The sequence below is a fragment of the Pezoporus wallicus genome, unplaced genomic scaffold, assembly GCF_028554395.1.
Source record: "Pezoporus wallicus isolate ANWC-B61680 ecotype Strahan unplaced genomic scaffold, APGP_CSIRO_Pwel_v1 contig_7237, whole genome shotgun sequence".
Lineage (NCBI taxonomy): Eukaryota > Metazoa > Chordata > Aves > Psittaciformes > Psittacidae > Pezoporus > Pezoporus wallicus.
In genome coordinates this window covers 426,758-448,116 of record NW_026635802.1, presented here as the reverse complement: position 1 = coordinate 448,116, position 21,359 = coordinate 426,758, and the positions used below count along the sequence as shown (strand labels likewise).

The window sequence follows — 21,359 nt, the reverse complement described above, 5'->3', positions numbered from 1 at the left end:
TCAGTATGAATCACAGTTTCTTCAGACCAAGCGGTTTGAACTTGTGAAAATCAGATTTTTGCTGAGTGCCATGTAAAAACAAAAAATAAAACTCACGAAAGCCCACACATGAATATATCCTCTAGAATCTTTACTAGTTTTGCTGCCTCCTTACAGCAAGTCAGTGAAGAATCTACTCTCTCAATACATAAATCATTATATGACATCTTCAGAAAAACTGAGATTTAACAGGTTTCTGCTGCTTTAAAATACATATTTTGATTTTGCTAGACCAGAAAATTATTTGCTTGGCTGATTCAGTTCAACTGCAAGTCACAGATGAACATGATTTTACCAAGTAGTTACGGCAAGGATGAAAAATTGCCATATACTCAGCAAGTAAGTTGGTCTATTACTTTAAATTCTCAGAGCTGCCTGAAGCCTTATCTCTAAAAACCAAAGTCAAGCAACCAGCTATGAAATCTAAACTGTTTTCAATGAAGACAACTGTTCCTGTTAAACCAGAATTTTAAGGGAGACTGGAAACCTAAATTTGAGACTTCAGGGAAAGAATTTTCAATAGAATTGTTTCTAACCATTTCCTTTTTTTAACCCCAAACAATCCACAAAAGCCAGTCAGTTTGACTAAAAATATGAAATAAATACTTATTGCATTTTAAAATTAAAATAACATTTCGGCAAGAAAAGTCACCTCTCCTAGTGCAGCTATCATAAGAGAACAGAAACATACTCCAACAGCAGCAATGCTTATAATGGCATTGTACCAGAAGACAGCCAAGCTCACAAAATTCCCAGGAAAGAAAAGGCCGTTGTTCCCAGCAGCAGGCTGTGGCTGGGATGATGTATATTACCCACAAGTGGTATATTCTATTTTCAGCACATACTTAGGATTGCAAGTTTCATTCTTTTTAACAGCAGAAAACACTGACTTAGTATCCTGTTTTCCTGAGCTACACCACACCTTGACAGCAGGGGAGAGGAAAACATGGCTTAAAAAAAATATCTCCCAAACAGCACCACAGAAACCCAAACATTTCAGTGATCCATCAAATCACAGGCAATTAGTTAAATGGGTTTTGCCTACAAAAGAAGTTTTTTCCACTAATTCTGTTTCCTTTTTTTTAAATGAAATTACCCAAATTTAAATTTCATGATGCTGACCTTGCAGCTGGCCTTGAAATAAAGAAAATAAAGAACAGGGCTTGAAGGGCTCTGTATTAAATTGCTCAACTCTTCTTATACAGAGCTCTTGCCAATTTGCAGCTCTGCAAGAAACAAAACCAGCTGAAGTTATCCAGCTCCAACAACCACACTTTGCAGCGGAATGCTGACATTTGGAAAGAGCTTCTTTAGATCAGATCAATACCTGAAAGTTTGGGTAAACTTGGCCTAGCCATAGTATATCCTAAAGCAGAAGCAACTATATAGACATGTGAACTCTGAGTTTTGATTAAGCTCCCCACCTTTAGTTTCCTCATTCCATGTCCTCACAGTTGGTTATGGGATGAGACTGCATGCGCTCAACTACTAAGTGACACACATTTTCAGACAAATATGAATTAAAAAAAAAAAAAGAAAAATACCTGTGGATTTGTCCATTTTTATGCAGGTAGTCCAGCCCCTCCAGGACCTCCTTAAGGATTGTGGCTATACAGGGTTCATCCAGGACACCAGTCTTGTGTTCTCCTTTGGCCACAATGTGCTTTATAATATCCAAAACAGAGCCTAAAAGATAGGGGGAGGAAAAAAAAAAAGTTAAATACCTTAAACTAGATGAACAGATACACAGTTTTAAGTGTACATTATAATCACTTTATATACAAGTCAAATTCACTTGGAGGGGACACAATGATGGTTAGGATTAGGTCAGTAGCTGCAGGAAAGCAGAGGCAACAACACATGCTTCATACTTGCAGGGTTGCAGATCCTCAAGGTCAGCTGAAAAAAATCCCTGTGATAACAAGTAACTGAAGTTACTTCCACAAACCAAAATGTAAACTGTACATACACAGGACTCCTGGAAGGTTTTTTGAGTAGATCCCAATGCTATGGCTGTTTTAGTACTGAGTACTGGAGAAGCAGGAGGGGAAAAATGGAAAAAGCAGGGGGCTGCCAGGACTCAAAAGCTAAGGCAACAAGCTTGATAAAATTAGACTCTTTTTCAGCTCTTAAACTGTATGCAGAGAAATACCAGGAAAAATATGCTAAGGGACGACACCACCCTAAAAGAAGAAAGTGGAAATAATTAAATAGAGAACAAATGAGGCTGAATTTCAACAATAAATCACTTTTTCACTGAGTACAAGACTGGAATAGCTTAGATCCTTCCCTACAAACATCATGCTTAGTCTCTCTCCCAACCATGGTGTGAATTACACCATCTTGCATGACAAACCATGCTCTGTACAACAAGCCACCTCTCTGAATTGCACCCAGGAATAAATGGAATCAATGACTAGTAACATGCCTCTTGTGTAAGGTCCTGTTTTCATGATATATTGGGTACTGTATTCTTTGCATTTGCATCTGGGTTTAAGACAGTCTTCCCAGAACTGTAATTTTATTGCTCCAGTACAGGATGCCTAAGCCTGTTTTCCAGGCCTGTGCTGTTCACCCCTTTCTAACTTGGGTTTCTATGGTTTATAATGACTGGATAGTCAGCCAATTTTCACAGCTATGGGCACAAAGCAAGGCCAGTGGTACTGGGATAGTCTTAAACAATGAGAAAAGCAGGCACAAATTCCAGCTTTGTCTTTGATCAGTAGGCTTAGAGAAAAAGAACTGCACTGAGAACAGTACTAACTCAGCTAGTTTAAGAAAGCTGAGTTAAAAATTTTAGAAAGGTTTAGCAAAGTCATTCTTCCAAATTTGCAATTGAGAAAAAGCCAAATTTTTTTATGTCTCTGAAGACAGTAAAAGCTGAGAAACTTACTCCCGTGAATTTGATCAATGGGAAAATTACAAGTTCCACCTCATAAAGTCTTGAAACAAGCAGAAAAAAATTATAATGAAGGATTTGGGGTTTGAAGCTTTTGTTGGTTTTGGTTTGTTGAGTTTGGTTTTTTTGTTGCCCCTTTTCATCCATCAGGCTGAGGTAAGCAAAAATCCTGCCCCTTTATTAGCTGTCATATTTGAATTTCTAGGCCAAAGCAATAGTGCAGATAGGTTTTCACTTCACAAAGCATTCTCCTTTTGGATTCTCACATGAAAGCAAAAAGGTGGCAAGGTTTGAATACAAACACCATGTGGCAAAGCTTGTTTTGCACTATTCAAAACCCAAAGGAAACAATTACATGGGTGCACGGCTCTCTTAATCTGTGGGGAACTGTATGCACTGAGTTCACCTAACAGCTTGCTGCAATCAGGAGAGCCACTCTGCAGAGCCACACACTTTGCATATTCTTTGGCCCACTGGAACCAGTGCTCACACTGTACACCCACTAAATCCACCAAAAAATAAACTGAGAGGAAGATAAGAAATTCAAGATGTGTTTGGTTGGTAGTGACCATAACCTGTGAGCAGATGAGTTTCAGATACAATGAAGAAGAAAAAGGAGGATAAAGAGGAGAGAGAATACATTTGTGAATGGGGGAGGAAACCCCTTTTGTCAGCACACCAAGCAATTAGAACAGCTCCCTGGCAGCTCTGGATGGCACCTCCAGCTTCCTCTTTCCAAAAAGCCGTTTCTCAATTCAAAGTATTTGCAAAAGACACAATCTTCACACAGCAGGCACTAACAAAATAGAAAAAAAAAAAACAGAAAAAAAAAAAGAAATTAAGTTGCCTACCATCTCATCAACATTTTATGCAAGAATACTTTGCAGTGCTCAGCCTTCCTTTACCCTGTCTGAGCACAGAAGCACTAATCTTTAGTGAGTTTTCATATGGGTCTTCATTAATTCAAAGGTTTCACCTAACTGTAACTCAGGTTGTTTTGACATACATTGGACTTCCTGCATGGCAACGAGATTAGCTGTACCAAAGGAAATTGTAAAACCCCAGATGGCAGAGTATGCTCCCCTTCACTGAAATCTCACCTTTAGGCTCCTGAAAAAAAGGATCCTCTGTTGTGTGACATGATGGCTCACCTGGGATTCAACCTGTTACATATTCATATTTTTAAAGTACGTGCTTACAAGCCTCAATGCTTCTTATTTTGGACAAGAATTTTTGTGACACCTAAGAAAAATCACCAAAAAACTCTCAACTTTGACTGTTCAGGTTTTTCCTCTCAAATGTGCCTTTATCTGGAAAACAAACTGCCACTTGTTTTGTAAGTCCAGTGAAAATATGTGGTTCTTCACGTACGTTTTGTCCTCCTTCCACCCACAACTTTGTTAGCAGACTTTGTTCACAAACATTTCTCTTCTCCTGCAAAGGGCTTAGGGAACATGAGGAGGCAGATCACATGGTACTCAAATTTGGTAAAAAAAATACTACGTTTAGCTAAGTTTGAGGTTGTATTTAACTCAGAAAAGGGGGTGAGGGTTAGAAAGACAAGAAGCCATCCTCTGTTGTGAAAGGCCTGATTCACACCCATGTTATATCTGCTCCCAGTCCAGCCTGCCACTTCTTGAGCATGCTTTTTTAAAAAACACTTTCACACTGAGATGTTTGAAGAAGGGGAGGGATTTGCCAGTCTTCTACAGAAAGGAGAACAGCAAAAAGCCTATCAGCAGAATGCTTAGTTCAGGAAACAGCAGAAAAGCAACCCAAGAGCCACCTTCCTGTCAAAGAAGGTGTTATTTGGGTCATCCCCATCACCACTTCGTTAGCACTAGGAGGGGAAAGTTTTGCTATTGGCACCACAACATCATTAAGCAGTGAATTTTCCACCCCACAGAGCAGAAAATTTGGGAGTTAGTACTGACTCAATCGCAACTTCGTAAAGCATAAGACAATGGAATACAAAGAAGGCCGCCAACCTGCATTCCTATGCACTGCTTTGTACCACAAGGGGTCAAGGGGTAATGACTTGAAACTGTAAAGAAGGTAGATTTATATTAGATGTTAGGAAGAAATTCTTTCCTGTAAGGGCAGTGAGACACTGGCACAGGTTGCCCAGAGAAGCTGTGGCTGCCCCATCCCTGGCAGTGATCAAGGCCAGGTGGGAATGGGCTTGGAACAACCTGTTCTAGTGGCATGGGGCTAGAACCAGGTGATCTTTAAGGTCCCTTCCAACCTAAACCATTCTGTGATTCTATTATTTTACTATTTGAAATCTTCTGGGATTCTGGCTCAGGAAGCCTGACATGGAGCAACTGAGAACCCAGATCCCCAAACAGAAACCCATAGCTAAACACAAAGTTACTTTGAAAGCAGAAATCATGGGAATTTTGCTATTGAGGACAGTGCTTTCTGCTAGAAGACAAGAGACTGGATTTCAGCATCATCCTAATAAATTCGATGCAATGCTGTCTGCAGGGGTTTGAGTTAAGCACGTAACACACATACTAAGGTAAGACCTCCACTGTCTTAGGAGGCAGACAAATTTTGTCACTTCCACCAACTGTGTTACGCATGAATAGTTCCATAGATCAGAGCCCAATCCTTAGCTTAACGGGGAAAACAACTGGTTTTTAAGGGGGAAAACAACAGCAATATATTAACTGCTAGAAATTAACTGGAAACTAATTCAACTGAGCTGGAACCAAGATCCAATCTACACAAGAGCACATGCTTTACAAATTGATCATACTGTTTCAAAAACCAACATGATTCCAGATACTGCCAGTTTCTGAGCCAGCTTCCAAACTAGTTTAAAAATAACTGGGGAAACAAGAGTACATCTGAACAGAGCTGGATCTCTGCTTAAATGTAGTTTTGGTATGGATTTGTGCTCCATGTGCAAACTTCAGTCGCACTGGGTAAGACAGACTTCTCCCATTATCTAATGGCCAGAAGACAAGGTTAACGCTGGAAATAAGGCACCCAAGCACATATTAGAGAACAATTACAATTTTTTTCAAGAGAAAAAAATACACTGCAATGCCATTTTAAATACACTATAATGTCATTTTATAAATAATAAATTATTTATAAAAAACTAAATATTTATTTCTGATTCCTCCTTAGAATAAAACTTCTATTTTAGATAACCCTGTGAAGTACTCTGGTGTCGATGAGGAATGGGTTAGAGACCAGTTGAGCAATCTGGACATCCATAAATCCATGGGTCCAGATGGGATGCACCCGCGAGTCCTGAGGGAACTGGCGGAAGGTCATTGCTAGACCACTCTCCATCATCTTTACCAAGTCTTGGGAAACGGGAGAGGTGCCTGAGGACTGGAGGAAAGCAGATGTCACTCCAGTCTTCAAAAAGGGCAAGAAGGAGGACCCGGGTAACTATAGACCGGTCAGCCTCACCTCCATCCCTGGGAAAGTGACGGAACACCTTATCCTTGGTGCCATCTTAAGGCATATCAAGGATAAGAGGGTTATGAGGGGCAGTCAACATGGCTTCACCAAGGGGAAATCATGTTTGACCAATCTCTTAGCCTTTTATGAGGAAATAACACGGTGGATGGATGATGGCAGAGCGGTGGATGTGGTCTACCTTGACTTCAGAAAAACATTTGACACAGTCTCCCACAGCATCCTCACGGCTAAATTGAGGAAGTGTGGACTGGATGATCAGGTAGTGAGGTGGACTGTGAACTGGCTGAAGGAGAGAAGCCAGAGAGTTGTAGTCTATGGGTCAGAGTCTAGTTGGAGGCCTGTAACTAGTGGAGTGCCTCAAGAGTCAGTACTGGGACCGGTATTATTTAATATATTCATCAGTGATTTAGATGAGGGAATTGAGTGTACTATCAGCAAGTTTGCTGATGACACTAAGCTGGGAGGAGTGGCTGACACGCCAGAAGGCTGTGCTGCCATCCAGCGAGACCTGGACAGGCTGGAGAGTTGGGCAGGGAATAACTTGATGAAATATAATAAGGGAGAGTGTAGAGTCCTGCATCTGGGCAGGAACAACCCCAGGTTCCAGTATAGGTCAGGGAACAACCTGTTAGAGAGCAGTGTAGGGGAGAGGGACCTGGGGGTCCTAGTGGACAACAAGATGACCATGAGCCAACACTGTGGCCCTTGTGGCCAAGAAGGCCAATGGCATCCTGGGGTGTATTAGAAGGGAGGTGGTTAGTAGGTCGAGAGAGGTCCTCCTTCCCCTCTACTCTGCCCTGGTGAGACCCCATCTGGAATATTGTGTCCAGTTCTGGGCCCCTCAGTTCAAGAAGGACAGGGAGCTGCTGGAGAGAGTCCAGCGCAGGGCAACGAAGATGATTAAAGGAGTGGAGCATCTCACTTATGAGGAAAGACTGAGGGAGCTGGGTCTCTGTGGTTTGGAGAAGAGGAGACTGAGGGGTGACCTTATTAGTGTATATAAACATATAAAGGGGGAGTGTCACGAGGATAGAGCCAGGCTCTACTCAGTGGCAAACAATGATAGGACAAGGGGTAATGGGTACAAACTGGAACACAAGAGGTTCCACTTAAACTTGAGAAGAAACTTCTTCTCAGTGAGGGTGACAGAGCACTGGAACAGACTGCCCAGGGAGGCTGTGGAGTCTCCTCTGGAGACATTCAAAACCCGCCTGGACACATTCCTGTGTAACCTTATCTAGGTGTTCCTGCTCCGGCAGGGGGACTGAACTAGACGATCTTTTGAGGTCCCTTCCAATCTCTACCATTCTGTGATATTATACATGGCACCAGGTTTGATTACAACAGTTCTCTCCTGATTTTTCTCATAAGAAACACACAAGTAGAAGCTACAGATTCATGGAACAGGAGGATTAGCCTGAAGTGAGAGAAAAAAAAATAAGTTTGGCTGAGGCTGACTGAAAAGCTCTCCCAAGCCCAAAAGGGGAAGCATATCAGGAAAAGACAAAACAAGACAGAGAGAAGAGCCAGAACTGGAGCTTAAATGTAAATATAAATAATGCTGTCATTAGTAAGGATGTTTAAAGAAGTCTGGTGATGAGCAACTGCTCACAAAGCCAAACAGAAGACAAAGGAAAGGAGAGGACATTTAGAGATTGATGTGGAAAAAATGCAGCTATAAACAAACTCCTGCCCATCAAACATACACTGTGCAGCACACCAACAGGAAGCCTGCAAGATACTGTGCAATCTGATAGATTATTTAGCATTATTTATCATTCAGCATTAAAGTGCCCCAGTATATTCTGACACCAGTTGCAAACCGCACTATATCTGCTAGGTAAAGCACAATCTCCCAGTGCTAATTGCACAGCAACTGAAAGTTGAGTGCTTTTTCTGCTTAAACTCCCAGACTTCCTAGTCTGCTCTGAGAACTGCTAAAGCAACAGCTCCTAATGGTAGCGGAAGTCACCAGGAACTAGCTGTACATAAACTGACCCTCACCTGATAAAACCCAACCTATAGCTGCTGCAGGACAAAAAGGCAGTGAAAAACTTTTTCTGGAGTCCATATTGTTCATGCCAGTTCTACAGCAGACAAACTAATGTTTGTCCAGATGCATAAGCAAAACAGACATCCCACTGCTCCCTGCACTGCCCCCCAGGAGCAAAGAACAGGAAGTTCAGTTCGCCTTCCCCATTTCGTCATGGCTAGAGAATATCCAATTAAGCCTGACTTGATCTACAGAAGCCAGCTCCTTCCAAAAACCAAGTGGTAGACTTGGCAGACTCTGGGGCAATGGTTGGATTTGATGATCTTAAAGGTCTTTTCCAACCCAGTTGATTCTATGATTTCCCCCTACATCAGCAGTGTCTGAGCAATGAAGACAAAGGAAACCCACAAGCAGACCAATATCCTGAATTTGTAAGAGAGGGATATTCAGTTTTTGTATACTGCCATCAGGCAGACCATTCGCAATGGTCTGTTCTGAAACCTAGTAAATGCAGTCCTGTCTTGCATGTCATACATGTACCCAGTAAAACTGTCCAACACTCCGTACCATGTACTACTATGGCATTTTCTTCCACAGCAAAATGAGAGTAAAGAGTTCCATGGTTCACCACCTCCCTGCTGCACCAAAGGATCTGCTTATGAAGCCGCACTGTAAATGAGATCACTGCAGTAACTGGTAATACAGTTTTCCAGGCAGGGTGGAGACTGAGAAGCCAGGAACTTCTTAAACCTGCTTTGCTGCTGAAGAAAACTTCTGTGTAATCGCACCCTTGGGGCAAGAAGTCCTAATTGTTCCACTGATTCACTTTCAACAGCAAGCCATCACAAACATCAACACTTTCTGTTCGAAATCCGAAGCAATTCTTTGACCTCACCTACATTAGCAGGCACATGTAATGGCATTTAGAAAACCCACTTCTGATGCTCCTCCTCAGGAGAGGAAGGAAGTATTCAGACAGCCACCAGTGACACTGCTCAATGCTTCAGGGCAAGGGGCTGCAGAGAAGACTGCGAAAACCTGAGCAGAAAAGAAAGCTTGTTTAGACAAGATTACAGATAAATGCCAGCTCATGTTCCCTATTAGTGGGTGAACAATCCAACACTTGGTGAATTCTGCTTCACAATGATAGGAAGAGCGGACATCGAAGGATCCCAGGAGATGACAGTCTTGTTCAGAATGTGTGGGTAAAGCTATTCCCAAATCTTCGTTAGCCTTCCTCATAGGAGAAGGAAAACTCCTATTTTCACACCCGGGCTGATGAAGCTTGTCTAGCCTTGTATGGTCTTCCATCAAAGAGGACACTCTTACAACACCTACGACCTGTGGACTTTGCTGTCACCATCCTAGCTAGCTAGGCCGTGGCAGTTAAAGGTTTAAAGGGTGGGGCCAGTTCTGCGCAAGCTGCCCCTCACCTAAAAAATCCACTGTGCAGGCTGGAAGGGCTTACTCTCACTTGTCTGTATGGACAGGTGAGGGTCGAAATGGCAGGTGACAAGGTGCATGGGAAGCTGCAGATTCAACCTTGCATGAGGGCGGACCAGCGCATGGGTAGCTCAAGATCGCTCAGGAGATGACAGTCCTGGTCAGACACTTCCTGATTGCCTAAGCACCCTTTTTTCCAACCAGATTTGCATATCCCACATGCCCTTGGTCATCGTGCTTGTAAGTAAGCGTGGTTAAAGCCCTTCCCAAATCTTTGCTCGCGAAGCCAAGCCATCACAGACAAATGCAGGAGTACTGCAGGTGGAATTTCACACGACCCCAGAAGCAAACGAAATGTACAGCAGGGCTAGTTGCTGTGGGAACCACATCTTGCGTGTTATCCTATAACCTAAGTGAAAGGACAAAGATACAGGCCAAGTTATACATCAAGACAACTCCTTTAAATTTGTCTGGCAAGTAGAATAAGAAAATTTAATACTCTAACTTCATTTGAACAAAAAAAAAAAAAGAGGCAGGTAACATTACCTGCATTGATTTGTCATTTAGAGGCCTGGCATAAGTAGCCTGGAAAACGGTGCTGGGGATCACTACACCATTTTGTGAGAACCAAGATCTGCCCCAAATCTGATGGACACTGATGCTTGACACACTGCATGAGAACCGGGAGTTGACAGGATTCACTGCTGCTTCTTTTAAGACATCTCAGAAGCCAGCGGTTTCAGTGAGACTGACTGTCATCAGAGCCAAGAACTGAATCTGCATCTTGTCAGCCTCTGACAACCAGAGGAAGAAAATGTGAAAGAAGGAACAGCTGCTTGGATTTGGTACTTCTGGGGCTGAAGAACACAGATACAGCAAAAGAGTACTGAAGTAAAGGAAAGAACAAGTTATACAAAACAAAGGAAATGACGTTTAAGTAGATTGCTGGGGTTTATAGTTCTTAAGTTTCTTCTTTACCCTGGTTAAACCACTTTAGGACAGAGGGAGACTTGAGGAGGCTTCCACTTCTTGCCTCCTTCCCTCCAGAGCACTTGCATGGACGGACAAGAAGATTAGGGCAGGAAGCAAGTTAATACAATAAAGAGGGCAAAACAGCCTACTGCAATTGAGGCTGAGACATTTATAGGAGAAAATCTGAAGGTAAACTACTTTTTTCATGCTTTTCCTATTATAGCTAGGAGTGGCAACGTATCAACACACTCTGCATTCTACCATCATGTACAGTCCGTAACATCTGCTTCTGACTTACTCCATCCTTAATTGTTTGAAAATGTGCCTCTACAAATAAAATTTTATAACCGTTCCAGATGGACTCAAAATAGCATAGCTCTCTTCTAACAAAATATTCAACATGAACATAAGGATTCCTAGGAACCTGTGGCTTTGGCTTTGCTCATAACTCACTGCTGGAATTGGGCATGGGGAGATGAGAGATTAACAAGGCAGAAGTAGAAAAAGATGCCCTATCTCCCTGGTGAAAGCATACAACTTGCCATGCCTCCCCTTTGGTCTGGCTTGCTCAACTGCTGGCAAAAGCACTTCAGCAGATAATAAAGATCAAGGCTGAAGGAAAAGTGAATAGATAATCTTAGAAACTTTTGGGAAATTAAAACATTTAAATATTTCAATGCAGCAATGTCCTTTGCAGATTTAATTAGAAGCCTTCAAGAAGGCAGAAGACTGGAGAGCCCTATCTGGAAATATTTCAATATTTAAAGGATCTTCACAGTTTAAAAATATTTTGGAGGTCTCATCTGCTGTAGGTTAAGACAGTAAGAATTGTTTTGGCATATAGCAAGCCACCATGGACAGCTGTTTCATATAAGCAACCATTCTGCAGAGATAGCGACAGCCTTGGGTCACCTGTGAAATAAGAGCTCTTACTAAAATCTGCAGGAATTTAGAGAAGCAAACAGGTCAAAATCAGAAAAAGCACAAGAACAGGACAGCTGCTCTTCTTCCTACTAAAAAGCTAGTTAGGAGATAGAGTTAGACAGCAGGACTGGGCTTCAGATGACTTTAAAAAGGCATGAGTAAAATTAATTACAGGGGAATGCCAACAAGGCAAAGAGCAGGTCAGCAGCTGTCTAGAAATAGCCATTGGAGTTTAATTTAGAGCAACACTGGACCAAAAAGGCTGGGACACTAAGCTGACATGGCTAAGCTTAGATCCCTACAAACAGTGTTGTCACTGGAGGAAAGTGTCTGAAATTTCTACTTAAGGGAAGAGGAACAGCAGATACTTCACAAACCTTACTCAGGCACACATCACCAGATCTGAAAGAGGGTGTCAGAGTAACTGGATGCACCAGCACCCTTGTCACTACCAGCTGGGTATCATCACAGCCACATTTCTGCCATCAGCAACAGCTATGTTCTGCATCTGCTTCAGTATCAAATCTGCCAGTTCAAACTTTCAGTAGTAACTTCAACCAGCCTGTTTGACTGGGCTCTGATGCACATCATCAGTTTTACATGTTGCTCCCCACCAGCTCACCAGCCCCTTACCTCCTTGCTGCTGATGACTTTCAAAGATGGAAAATGGTATCTTCCACCAGTAATACTTGCAAAGCAGAGACAAATAGTTCCATTCCAGTAGCAATGCCAGTCAGGCAATTAAGCTACCTTTGAGTACACCAGCTACCTACTCAAAGGAGCAAGGCACTGTTACAAGACAATAACGCTTCATAGATTTAGAGTATTTTCCCCTAGAGACATTTCTAATATACTTGCATATATGACTAGATTAAGATTTCAACAGAATGACTGCAACCAGAAAATAAATTCTATTTACTACAACAACAAAAAAAAAAAAAAAAAAAAGGCTTGCATTACAGACTGCTCTGTCTTGCAGACTGTTTATCTAAGTAATAAGATCAGTGTAAGAAGGCTGAAATTAAAACTAGTTTCAGCCTGAAAACACATGCCAGCTTACACTGACACTGATGGAAGAAAATCAAGAGGATTCTGAACTTCTACCCAGAAGAAAGTCTTAAGTACAAAAGCCACAGTCAAGATACAGGATGCCAAAACATTTCATATGTGCTTACTGGGATGTACAAATCTCAGCCCATGCTCTCTGAATAGTTAGATAGAATGAAAGAGTTCAGTGCACCCTGAGTATTATTTCCCCCCTTCCTTTCTGGTTTATAAAAAAAAGCTCAAAGGTTTTTCCTCTTGAGAAACTCAGGTCATTATTTTTCCCACTGGATGACAGATCACCACAAAACTAGCCACTTTATTACTGATAAGAAGTAAGCTGAAAGGAATGAGAGGCAGTTTTTGAAGTGTCTCATTACATAAATCACTCAGCCTAAAAACAACTGGAAATAGTAAAAGTGAATGAAAAAGCTTTTCTGTCAGAAAATTCCAACACACAAGTTTCTCCTCCATTCTGAACACTGTCCTGTAGAATTTGCTTGAGAGCTAAAACGAGACTTCTGAAGTACTGCCATGAAAAAAGTGTAACATGAAAACAGCTGGAAAATACCTCAAGGTACCCTCCTGCATTAAGAGTAGCAACAGATCCTTCTCAAAGGTTTTCTGCCAGTTTAAGCAATTTCCCAAGCCCCCGATTGATTCAAGTGAGAAAATAATGGTTCATGGAAATGTTAGAGGAGGACTCATGACACTGCTACTAGTCTTTTATTGTATGACCCTGGTCTTCAACATATGCAATACAGTAAGAAGCTGTGAGCTTTCACAGCTTTACTCAAAGTGCCACATTTAATGCCAGAGCTACACAAGGGTCAGTTATCAGTCAATATAACAAGGAAGCACATTTAAAGTATTACATGACACACAGGTCATCGTTCACATTACCAAGAGGCTGATTCTGAAGCAATGGTTATTTTTCTAGAGATTTTCCAGTGTGGCCTTTACAGAAACAACATTTGGAGGTTCAAGGCTGAGGCTAATCCTGACTTGGTTCTGACAGAACCCTGCTGTGAAAATGCTAGTGAAGACAGCTGCACATTTTCTTCAAAGAGGTTGTAAACTCTCTTGAAAAAGGCCAAGAATATTGCTGCAGCCTCTCCTGCACCCCTGAAATGCCATTTCCTCCTACTCTGAAAACCTTCCCACAGATACACTTTTTATACACACAGCTAAACTACTTACACTAAACTGGCAGGGGATTCTTTTCTACACACAAACAGCCATCATATCTTTAATGACCTGTTATGTATCCTTCCCAGAAAAGAGAGGGTATTACTTAATGACACACGAGCTCATGAGACATTAAAGCCCTTTAAGATAGACTTAAGTTGGCATGAAATTTGATTGCCCTCAAGAGAACTGCTAAAATTCTCTAAAGATGATCTTCAAAGACACACGTTTTATGGTCATTGTTGAGCTCTTGTGGAAAAAGCCAACAGGTTTAGCCAGATTTTTTCCACATCATCTTCTGGCATTTCACAGTCCCTTCAGTAATAAGCCAAGAACAGAGAAGCCAAGAAGTCTTTTTTTGAAAAGCAAGAAAACAGGGTTTTTCTTTTCAGCTTTCAATTCCTTTTCGCTAGGGTGCCAGGAAAATCAAGTCTTCCTAAAGACAGGCCTAAGGTCTAGCAACAATCCTCTGTGTCATCACCCAGAACTTGATTTCATTTCTTGTATTGACTAACTTAAACAGAGATCCTGGAAAATATTAGGACATCAAATAAAGCATTACTGACAAGAAGTTTTCAAACTCTCTTCCTCAAACAAAAAAAGGCTGTTTCTCTAGTGTCTTGGAGAATAAATCCAGAAAGGGGAATTTTCCCTGGCTCTGTGTTAACTAGGCAGTCTTTTGAAATTACCCCAAGTATTTCCAGTTATTTTGTCAACTAGAACAAGCAGGCAATGTAATCCCAGCTCTGAGGACTGATACTATACAAACCAAGCTACACCCAACAATGATGTTCTGCTTCCTTTTTAAGGCCATACACTGATACTACAGGAACAACTCTGCTCAAAATAGAGGTGATTTAAAGTTCCTCACAAGGCCAGCCACCACATAAATGAGTTAACATCAATGGAATGGCTGGTTACCAACAAGCCATCAGCACCATGGAGGCCTCTAAACTGCAAATGAGAAAAAGGTCAAGGAACCAGCCTTGCAAGAGGAGTTGCAATTCTCATAGGAAAGCAAGCAGAAACTGTTGGGCTCGCTGAGGTCAGCTGCACACTTCTCCAACTCAAAAGCTTGTCCTACACTTACAGGGCAAGATGAAGAAACTCTGTGGCAGTTTGGAACATGGTTTAGTGGTGAGCTTGCCAGTGCCAGGTTCAAAGCTGGACTTCATGATTTTAAAGGCCTCTTCCAACATAAATTACTATGATTCTGTGAAATGTCTTAATTCAAAGAGGAAGCTTAGGAGGCAAACAAGGGAAAGCATGTTACAGGAAGACAGCTTTTTACGTTGCCTTTTAGGGTAAAGAAATTAGACCACTCACCTCCACTAAGTAACTTCATCACCAGCCAAAGCTCATCTTTCACCACGAACGATGTGTAGTAAGATACGATGTTGGGGTGATGGCACTGACTCATGGCTTGAATTTCTTTCTGCAGAGAAAAATAAATCATTATCAGTTGTACCCTGTGATTATTCTTCTTAGGGCATAGAAGTTATCCTCCTCAAGACACAATGCTCAAAGAGGGTGCAAAGAAAAAGGGTACCCAGAAGATAAACACAGTAAATCCAGAAATACTCTTTAACACTCAGCCTGCATCATACTACGGCCCTAAGGTATTTTAGGGTGCTCTTCCTGACTGTTTAGAAGAAAGAAAAAGTTGGCCAAAAATCCCTTGGCAAGGGCAACATAATGGTCAGAACTAGAACACCTGCATACAGCTACAGCAGAGTACCCCCCAAAATTCATAGAGTTTGCTACCCAGGAAGTTCATGCTGACTCCTCCTTTCAGTGAGGCATGACACAACAGATGCTTAATCTGTTGAAGACTATCATTTGGATGAGAAAGGGAAATATTTGCCTCTGGGGAAAAAAAAAGGCCTCTTATTCCTAATGTTTCTTCCCAGCAGGAAAGCAGATGGCTGAGCTCAATCAGGTTGAAGGCACAAAGGACAGCTGTATCTTTTGTCATACTGGAAGAAGAGGAAATCAGTTTGAGATTAGAAAGTCATTAGCCACTATAAATTGAGTACAAAAGGAAATATGCTCAGATATTAAATTGTCTGAGTTTTGACCGTGTTTATTTTTCAATATGGTTATGCATTAAGGGTTGAGGTTTTCCAGGTTATGGGGGAACAACATTACAGACAATACCCATTTTTCATTATGCAAGCACAGATCACCAGTTTAGACTGAAAGCCTAGTGTTTTCTTGACTGTCCATAGAAAAAAGCCACCCATTACACCAAGCTTGGCTCCCTGCACTACACCCAGCTGGGCCTTTGTGCTTCAGCCAAGCTGGTAGCTCCAGCCAAGCCCCCAGCCTGTCAAGTTGTACCTTCCAGCATCACCCACACTAGACACTCATTCCCCGATATCCTAAACTTTTACTCTCAACTAAGACATTCCTGCACTGAATGCATGGATACCACTTACTTTACAAAGGTTTAAATCAATCTCACTGTCAGCTCCCTGCCCATGAGACAGACACAGCCAAGCACCATAACCTCAAACACACAGAGGAGGGGAACAAGACCCCTTCACACCCTGATCCATTCCTCCCTCTGAGCACAAGATCTCCCTAGCACCAAAGTACAGGAGAAAGCTCTGAGAAGGATTCCCCCATGTCTAGGACACCCCAAATTCTTCTGCTCATGTACAAAGCTCTGTGCCTGAATACAGGGTAAAGGCACATTGCTTCCCCCTTGGCAAGAGTTTGGCTGGCAATCACAGCTAAAAAGAAACATGCTAATGTTGATTTATCCACTTTAATACTGCTTTTCAGGGAGTAGGTGCATTTGAGGAATCAAATGCAATTAGTTCCTCTTTCTGCTTCCCCACAGAGGCACCAGCTTTCCAGGAAACTCCAATAAGAAGATTAAAGAAGAATCCTTCAAAACAGGAAAGGATATTTGAAGAGCAGGGAGCAGGCTATTCATCTTCATGTAGCATACTTGTTCGCTAAAAACCACTCTCTGAAAATAAATACAGCCTGAAACAATATCCTCTGCTTACTCTGACAACTCCAGCTTCCTTGCAAACACTCACTTGCATCAAGCTATTTTTCAAAAAGGAAATCAATCAGCACCTTTTGAGTCTCTTAATGTCTTCTAGTCAGATCCTTCACAACACAGAAGTTAAACCCCTGACAAAACTGGCAACAAATGTGTTCTTTTTACTTCCCTGCTTCGTATTTCTACCAGAGAATGGATGGAAACTGAGGCCCAGAAAACACAGGTCAGACTCAGTGACCGGTTTGTGCCCTGTTACATTCCTTGCACAAAACCCAGTTGGTTGGGAAGTTCTGGGCTGCTATGTAGAAACACAAGGGTAACACCTTTGATTTTCAAACAACCTTCCCAAATCTCATCAAGCTAAGAGTTCTGAATTCATTTACATACCCTAGTATCATCTACAGGCTAAGAAAGTTGGGCTTGTTCAGCCTGGACAAGCTCCTTAGGACAGCTTCCAGTACCTAAAGAAGCTGACAAGAAAGCTGGAGAGGGGCTTCTGCCAAAAGTACATAGGGAAAGGACAAGGGGGAAAGGGTTTAAACTGACAGAGGGTGGATTTAAATTAGATGTAAGGAAAAAGTTCTTTCTTGTGAGGGTGGTAAGGCCACGGCACAGGTTGTCCAGAAGTTGTGGCTGCCCCACCCCTGGCAGTGTTCAAAGCCGGGTTGGATGGGGCTTGGAACAACCTGGTCTAGTGGAAGGTGCCCCTGCCTTGTGGCAAGGAGTTAGGATTGAATGATCTTTAATGTCCCTTCCAACCCAAACCATTCTGTGATTCTGTGATTTTATGCGTCTGTGATTCTTACGATTCTGTGATTTTGGTCTTGCTCAGAGCATTGTCTGAGGCCCTAGTTAAGGGATCCACAAACATGACAATCTCAGTCCCAGACCCTGAAGTCAGCATTCAGCCTGAGGTTTTTAATTTAAACATTATTCCCTCTACTCCCCTTTTTAAACATGCAAGCAAATCCAGGTCCTTAATTTCTCTCTCTGGTCATTAGACACATACACAAGTAGAGCACAGGTGGAAAGCAGCAAGCAGGACACTGACTGGTTAACTGTCCCATTGGCCAGACTTGCCATAAAGCCACCACTGTCATAAATGATCTAGAGAAGCTGTTTTCGTATTTTCTTACCTAAACCACTCAAAATATTTTGAACCAGATCCCTGGGAGATTAAGAGAGTAGCACAAAAACCATAAACAAACACTGCATATTTTATATATATTAGCATACCCCACTGGAATTCTGGAAACAGTAAGACAAAGTCTGGACCAAGTTTACTTAAGAACCTAGACCCAAATCACATCTTTGCCATTGGAGCAGCACTGAACTACAACATTTTGCTGGCATTCCGTGATGCTTAGTTACTATTATTTTCCAAGAGCTTCCTCTCTTGCTCATTACCTCAGGCTGCTCACCAGGCTGGGAAGTACAGTTTATAAAGGGGAAAAAAAAAAAAAGTTAAAATCTGTCATATGCTTTGGTGCACAAAGAGAGAATAAATAATCACAAACCTGATGTATGCAATTAAACATCTCTGTCAGCTAGTGGATGTGTAACATGGGCAGATTAAACACTTTCTCACAGTGCAGCACAGCTCTGAATAATTAACTGCATCACAGCCCATGATTTCCAGTGGTTTTACATAAGTATCAATAAGAAAGAGCAGCAGTCAGACTTTCCCTCTCGCCCGCAGACCCCCACAGCATTTTCAGTAGCATTCTAGGCTAATCTCATACTGGCTGCAGCAAAGCTTCATTCCTCTTCACCCCCACAGAGGGTACCAACATCCTGAAGGCTCAATGCATACAACTGATTTTAAGTGATCATGGCAAATCACAGTGGGCTTTGCGGTTAAAACACTTCCTTGTGTAGTTGAAACTGAGCCAATTCTGTTGTATGTACAACAGCCTGTGCTACAGCAGTAAAAACACAGTGCTGAAGAGCTGTAGTTAAAACAGGAATACAAGTAAAGGATCACCAGGGAGCTCTTCTCAAAAGCATACTTACAGAGGGAACAAGAGGGATAAAATGCAGCAACAGCCCTTCTGTGTAGTAAGTGCAGCTTTAATACTATTTCAAAAGTTTTTCAGAGTTCGCTGCTCTTCAAACACAACCAAGTTATAGCAGGCAGATTTCCTCCCCCTACCTCCTCCCTAACAGGACTACAAATTACACAAAGAAGAAATTACTGAGTTACAACTGTGCTCCCCTGATTTTCACTAGTATCAAAACTACATTGGAAGACTCCCAGTAAACATCACAGAGATTCCAACACCTCTGTAATAGCATCAGTGCTAAACATCAGAATTTATTTGGGCTGCTATATACAAGTCCTCAGCTGGAAATGTTGCTGTATTCCCACTCTGCCAACTGTATTGGATCACTTGATACAGACCTCTCAGCCCACCTGCAGATCCAGGGGACAGCTCTTCTATCCACTGCTTACACACCAACATCCCTCACACTAAATAGCTTCAGTGATGAGACATAGCCTTACGCCCAATTTCCCCTTTTCAAGACCCATAAATTACACTGCCTTCTGCTCAGCTCTAGAGAAATGAATTACCAATAAAAGCATGTTTAGACACAGGCAGTGTTTTGGAGATGGTTACATGCTCACCCTGGGCTAGATATTAAAAATATCTGCACCGTCAAATACCAAAAGCAAATAGACTGAGATTAGCTATAAAGGCCTCCATGTCTTCTATTAAGGCTTCTGACAAATGTTTTCAGTACTTCTGTCAGCAATAAAAGAAGCATTTCAAGACTTGCAAAACACTAATAAAGCTGCTGTGAAGTATAATTCAGAATTCTAAGAAACCTATTAGTCTCCAGTAAGTCAGACATACTCCTGGGGACCTGCTATTTCAGAAGTGGGTTTATTTGCCCACTGACACACAACTGAAGTTTGAGTTAAGAGGAGCAGAGATACAAAGCAGGCAGGGCTGTGTTTAACCTACTAGCTGAACCTTCCTGGTATTTTCAGCTCCTATCATCACCTTCTATTCCTCGTGTTTATCTGCCCTTGAGGCATGCTTCAAAGATGCAAAATCATGCTTTAGTTTCACTTCCTACACATTGATACAAACTCAAGAAATACAATACAGCAGTAGTATGCTTTTATGTGGCTACCTGCAATTTCAGAGGACTCCAGGAAGCTGTCAACCTGGCTGCCCTATTTGAAGGCAATCATTACCTTAAGAGATTTGGGGAAGAGAAGCATACCAGGGATGAAATCAAACAGGTCAGATGTGATCTCCCCCTTGAATACACCAATGCTTCAACTATGGATAGCAAAGAACTTATCTCTCAGCTGAAATCTCAAGGTATAAGGCATTAAAGCTCCTCCTCACCATTTTAAAGCAGGATTTAGAGCTCTGTTCCCACAGGCAGCTGTAACGTTCAAATTTTGCTTCAAGTGAAATTCTAATGGTTTAGTTAAAAGATAGTAAAATTGAGAATATGAATTCATTCTCCTTTTCAAACATCAGCATAAAACCCCTAAGTTCTTGTAACACAATCAACTTGATAGACATTTTTTTAATGAGATGGGGAAAGAGCACAAAGCTCAAAATCAGAGATGCTGATCCCATGTCCACCTCTGGATTACCCAGTTCAACTGCTTCCTTAAGATGTTGCTACAGGACGTAGACTGGCACAATTAAAGAGGTGTTAAGATGAGCCCGCCCAGAGCAACAGTGGAAAAGAAACAGTTCTGAAAGGTATAAAAAGTCTTCATTCATAAATTACTTTTAAGTGATGGAAACAAATCACTCCCCACAGCAAGGGATTCAGCAGTTGCCCATTTCAGTGGCTATTTTCTTCAGCATCATTCAGCTGTCCTTCCCTCTTTAAGGTCTGCAGTATTACTGACAAAGCACTGAAGGGAGCAGATGTTTTAAACTGTTTTGGTGCGGCAACTTATAAGCACCCATTTATTGGTTTCAGCCACAAAGTGAATGGGCAAGCAACTGACTTCTGACAGATACAAGCAACACCAGCTTAACTAACACGTTACTGACCCTCATAGTTGTTCAGATCAATACAGTGTTTAAAGCTCAACAATGCATTTATGATTAGTCCATGCAGTCAATTGTCCCTAAAGTTATTCACATGCACCACCTCATGCTCATCCAGTCAAAGTGAAAGAAGATATTCTGCATTCTGGATTTCACCTGCCATTAATCCTGATGTTCATACTGAATTTTACCAAACAAACAAAAAAATACTTCAACCCACACAGTAATTAAGATTTCTATTGTTGATGCTTTGAGAAACACCGCAACCAAGCTGTATTCATCTTTGGTTTAAGTTTCCTGTAAAGCTGCAATCCCATCATGCAAGAAACACGTAACAGCGCATCAAATATCCACACTGAAGCCACATATTATACA

General features: G+C 41.7%; 1 protein-coding gene across 2 annotated transcripts in view; it reads right to left on the bottom strand.

The window, feature by feature from the left end:
* Positions 1-21,359, bottom strand: part of OXSR1 (oxidative stress responsive kinase 1) — a 93,429-nt gene that overhangs the window by 47,668 nt on the left and 24,402 nt on the right. For both annotated transcript variants that reach the window (XM_057398283.1, XM_057398284.1), the window contains exons 3-4: positions 15,270-15,378; positions 1,584-1,725 (exon numbers count right to left, since the gene is read on the bottom strand). In XM_057398283.1, the coding sequence (XP_057254266.1) occupies positions 1,584-1,725; positions 15,270-15,378 (251 nt within the window). The remainder of the gene's footprint in view (positions 1-1,583; positions 1,726-15,269; positions 15,379-21,359) is intronic.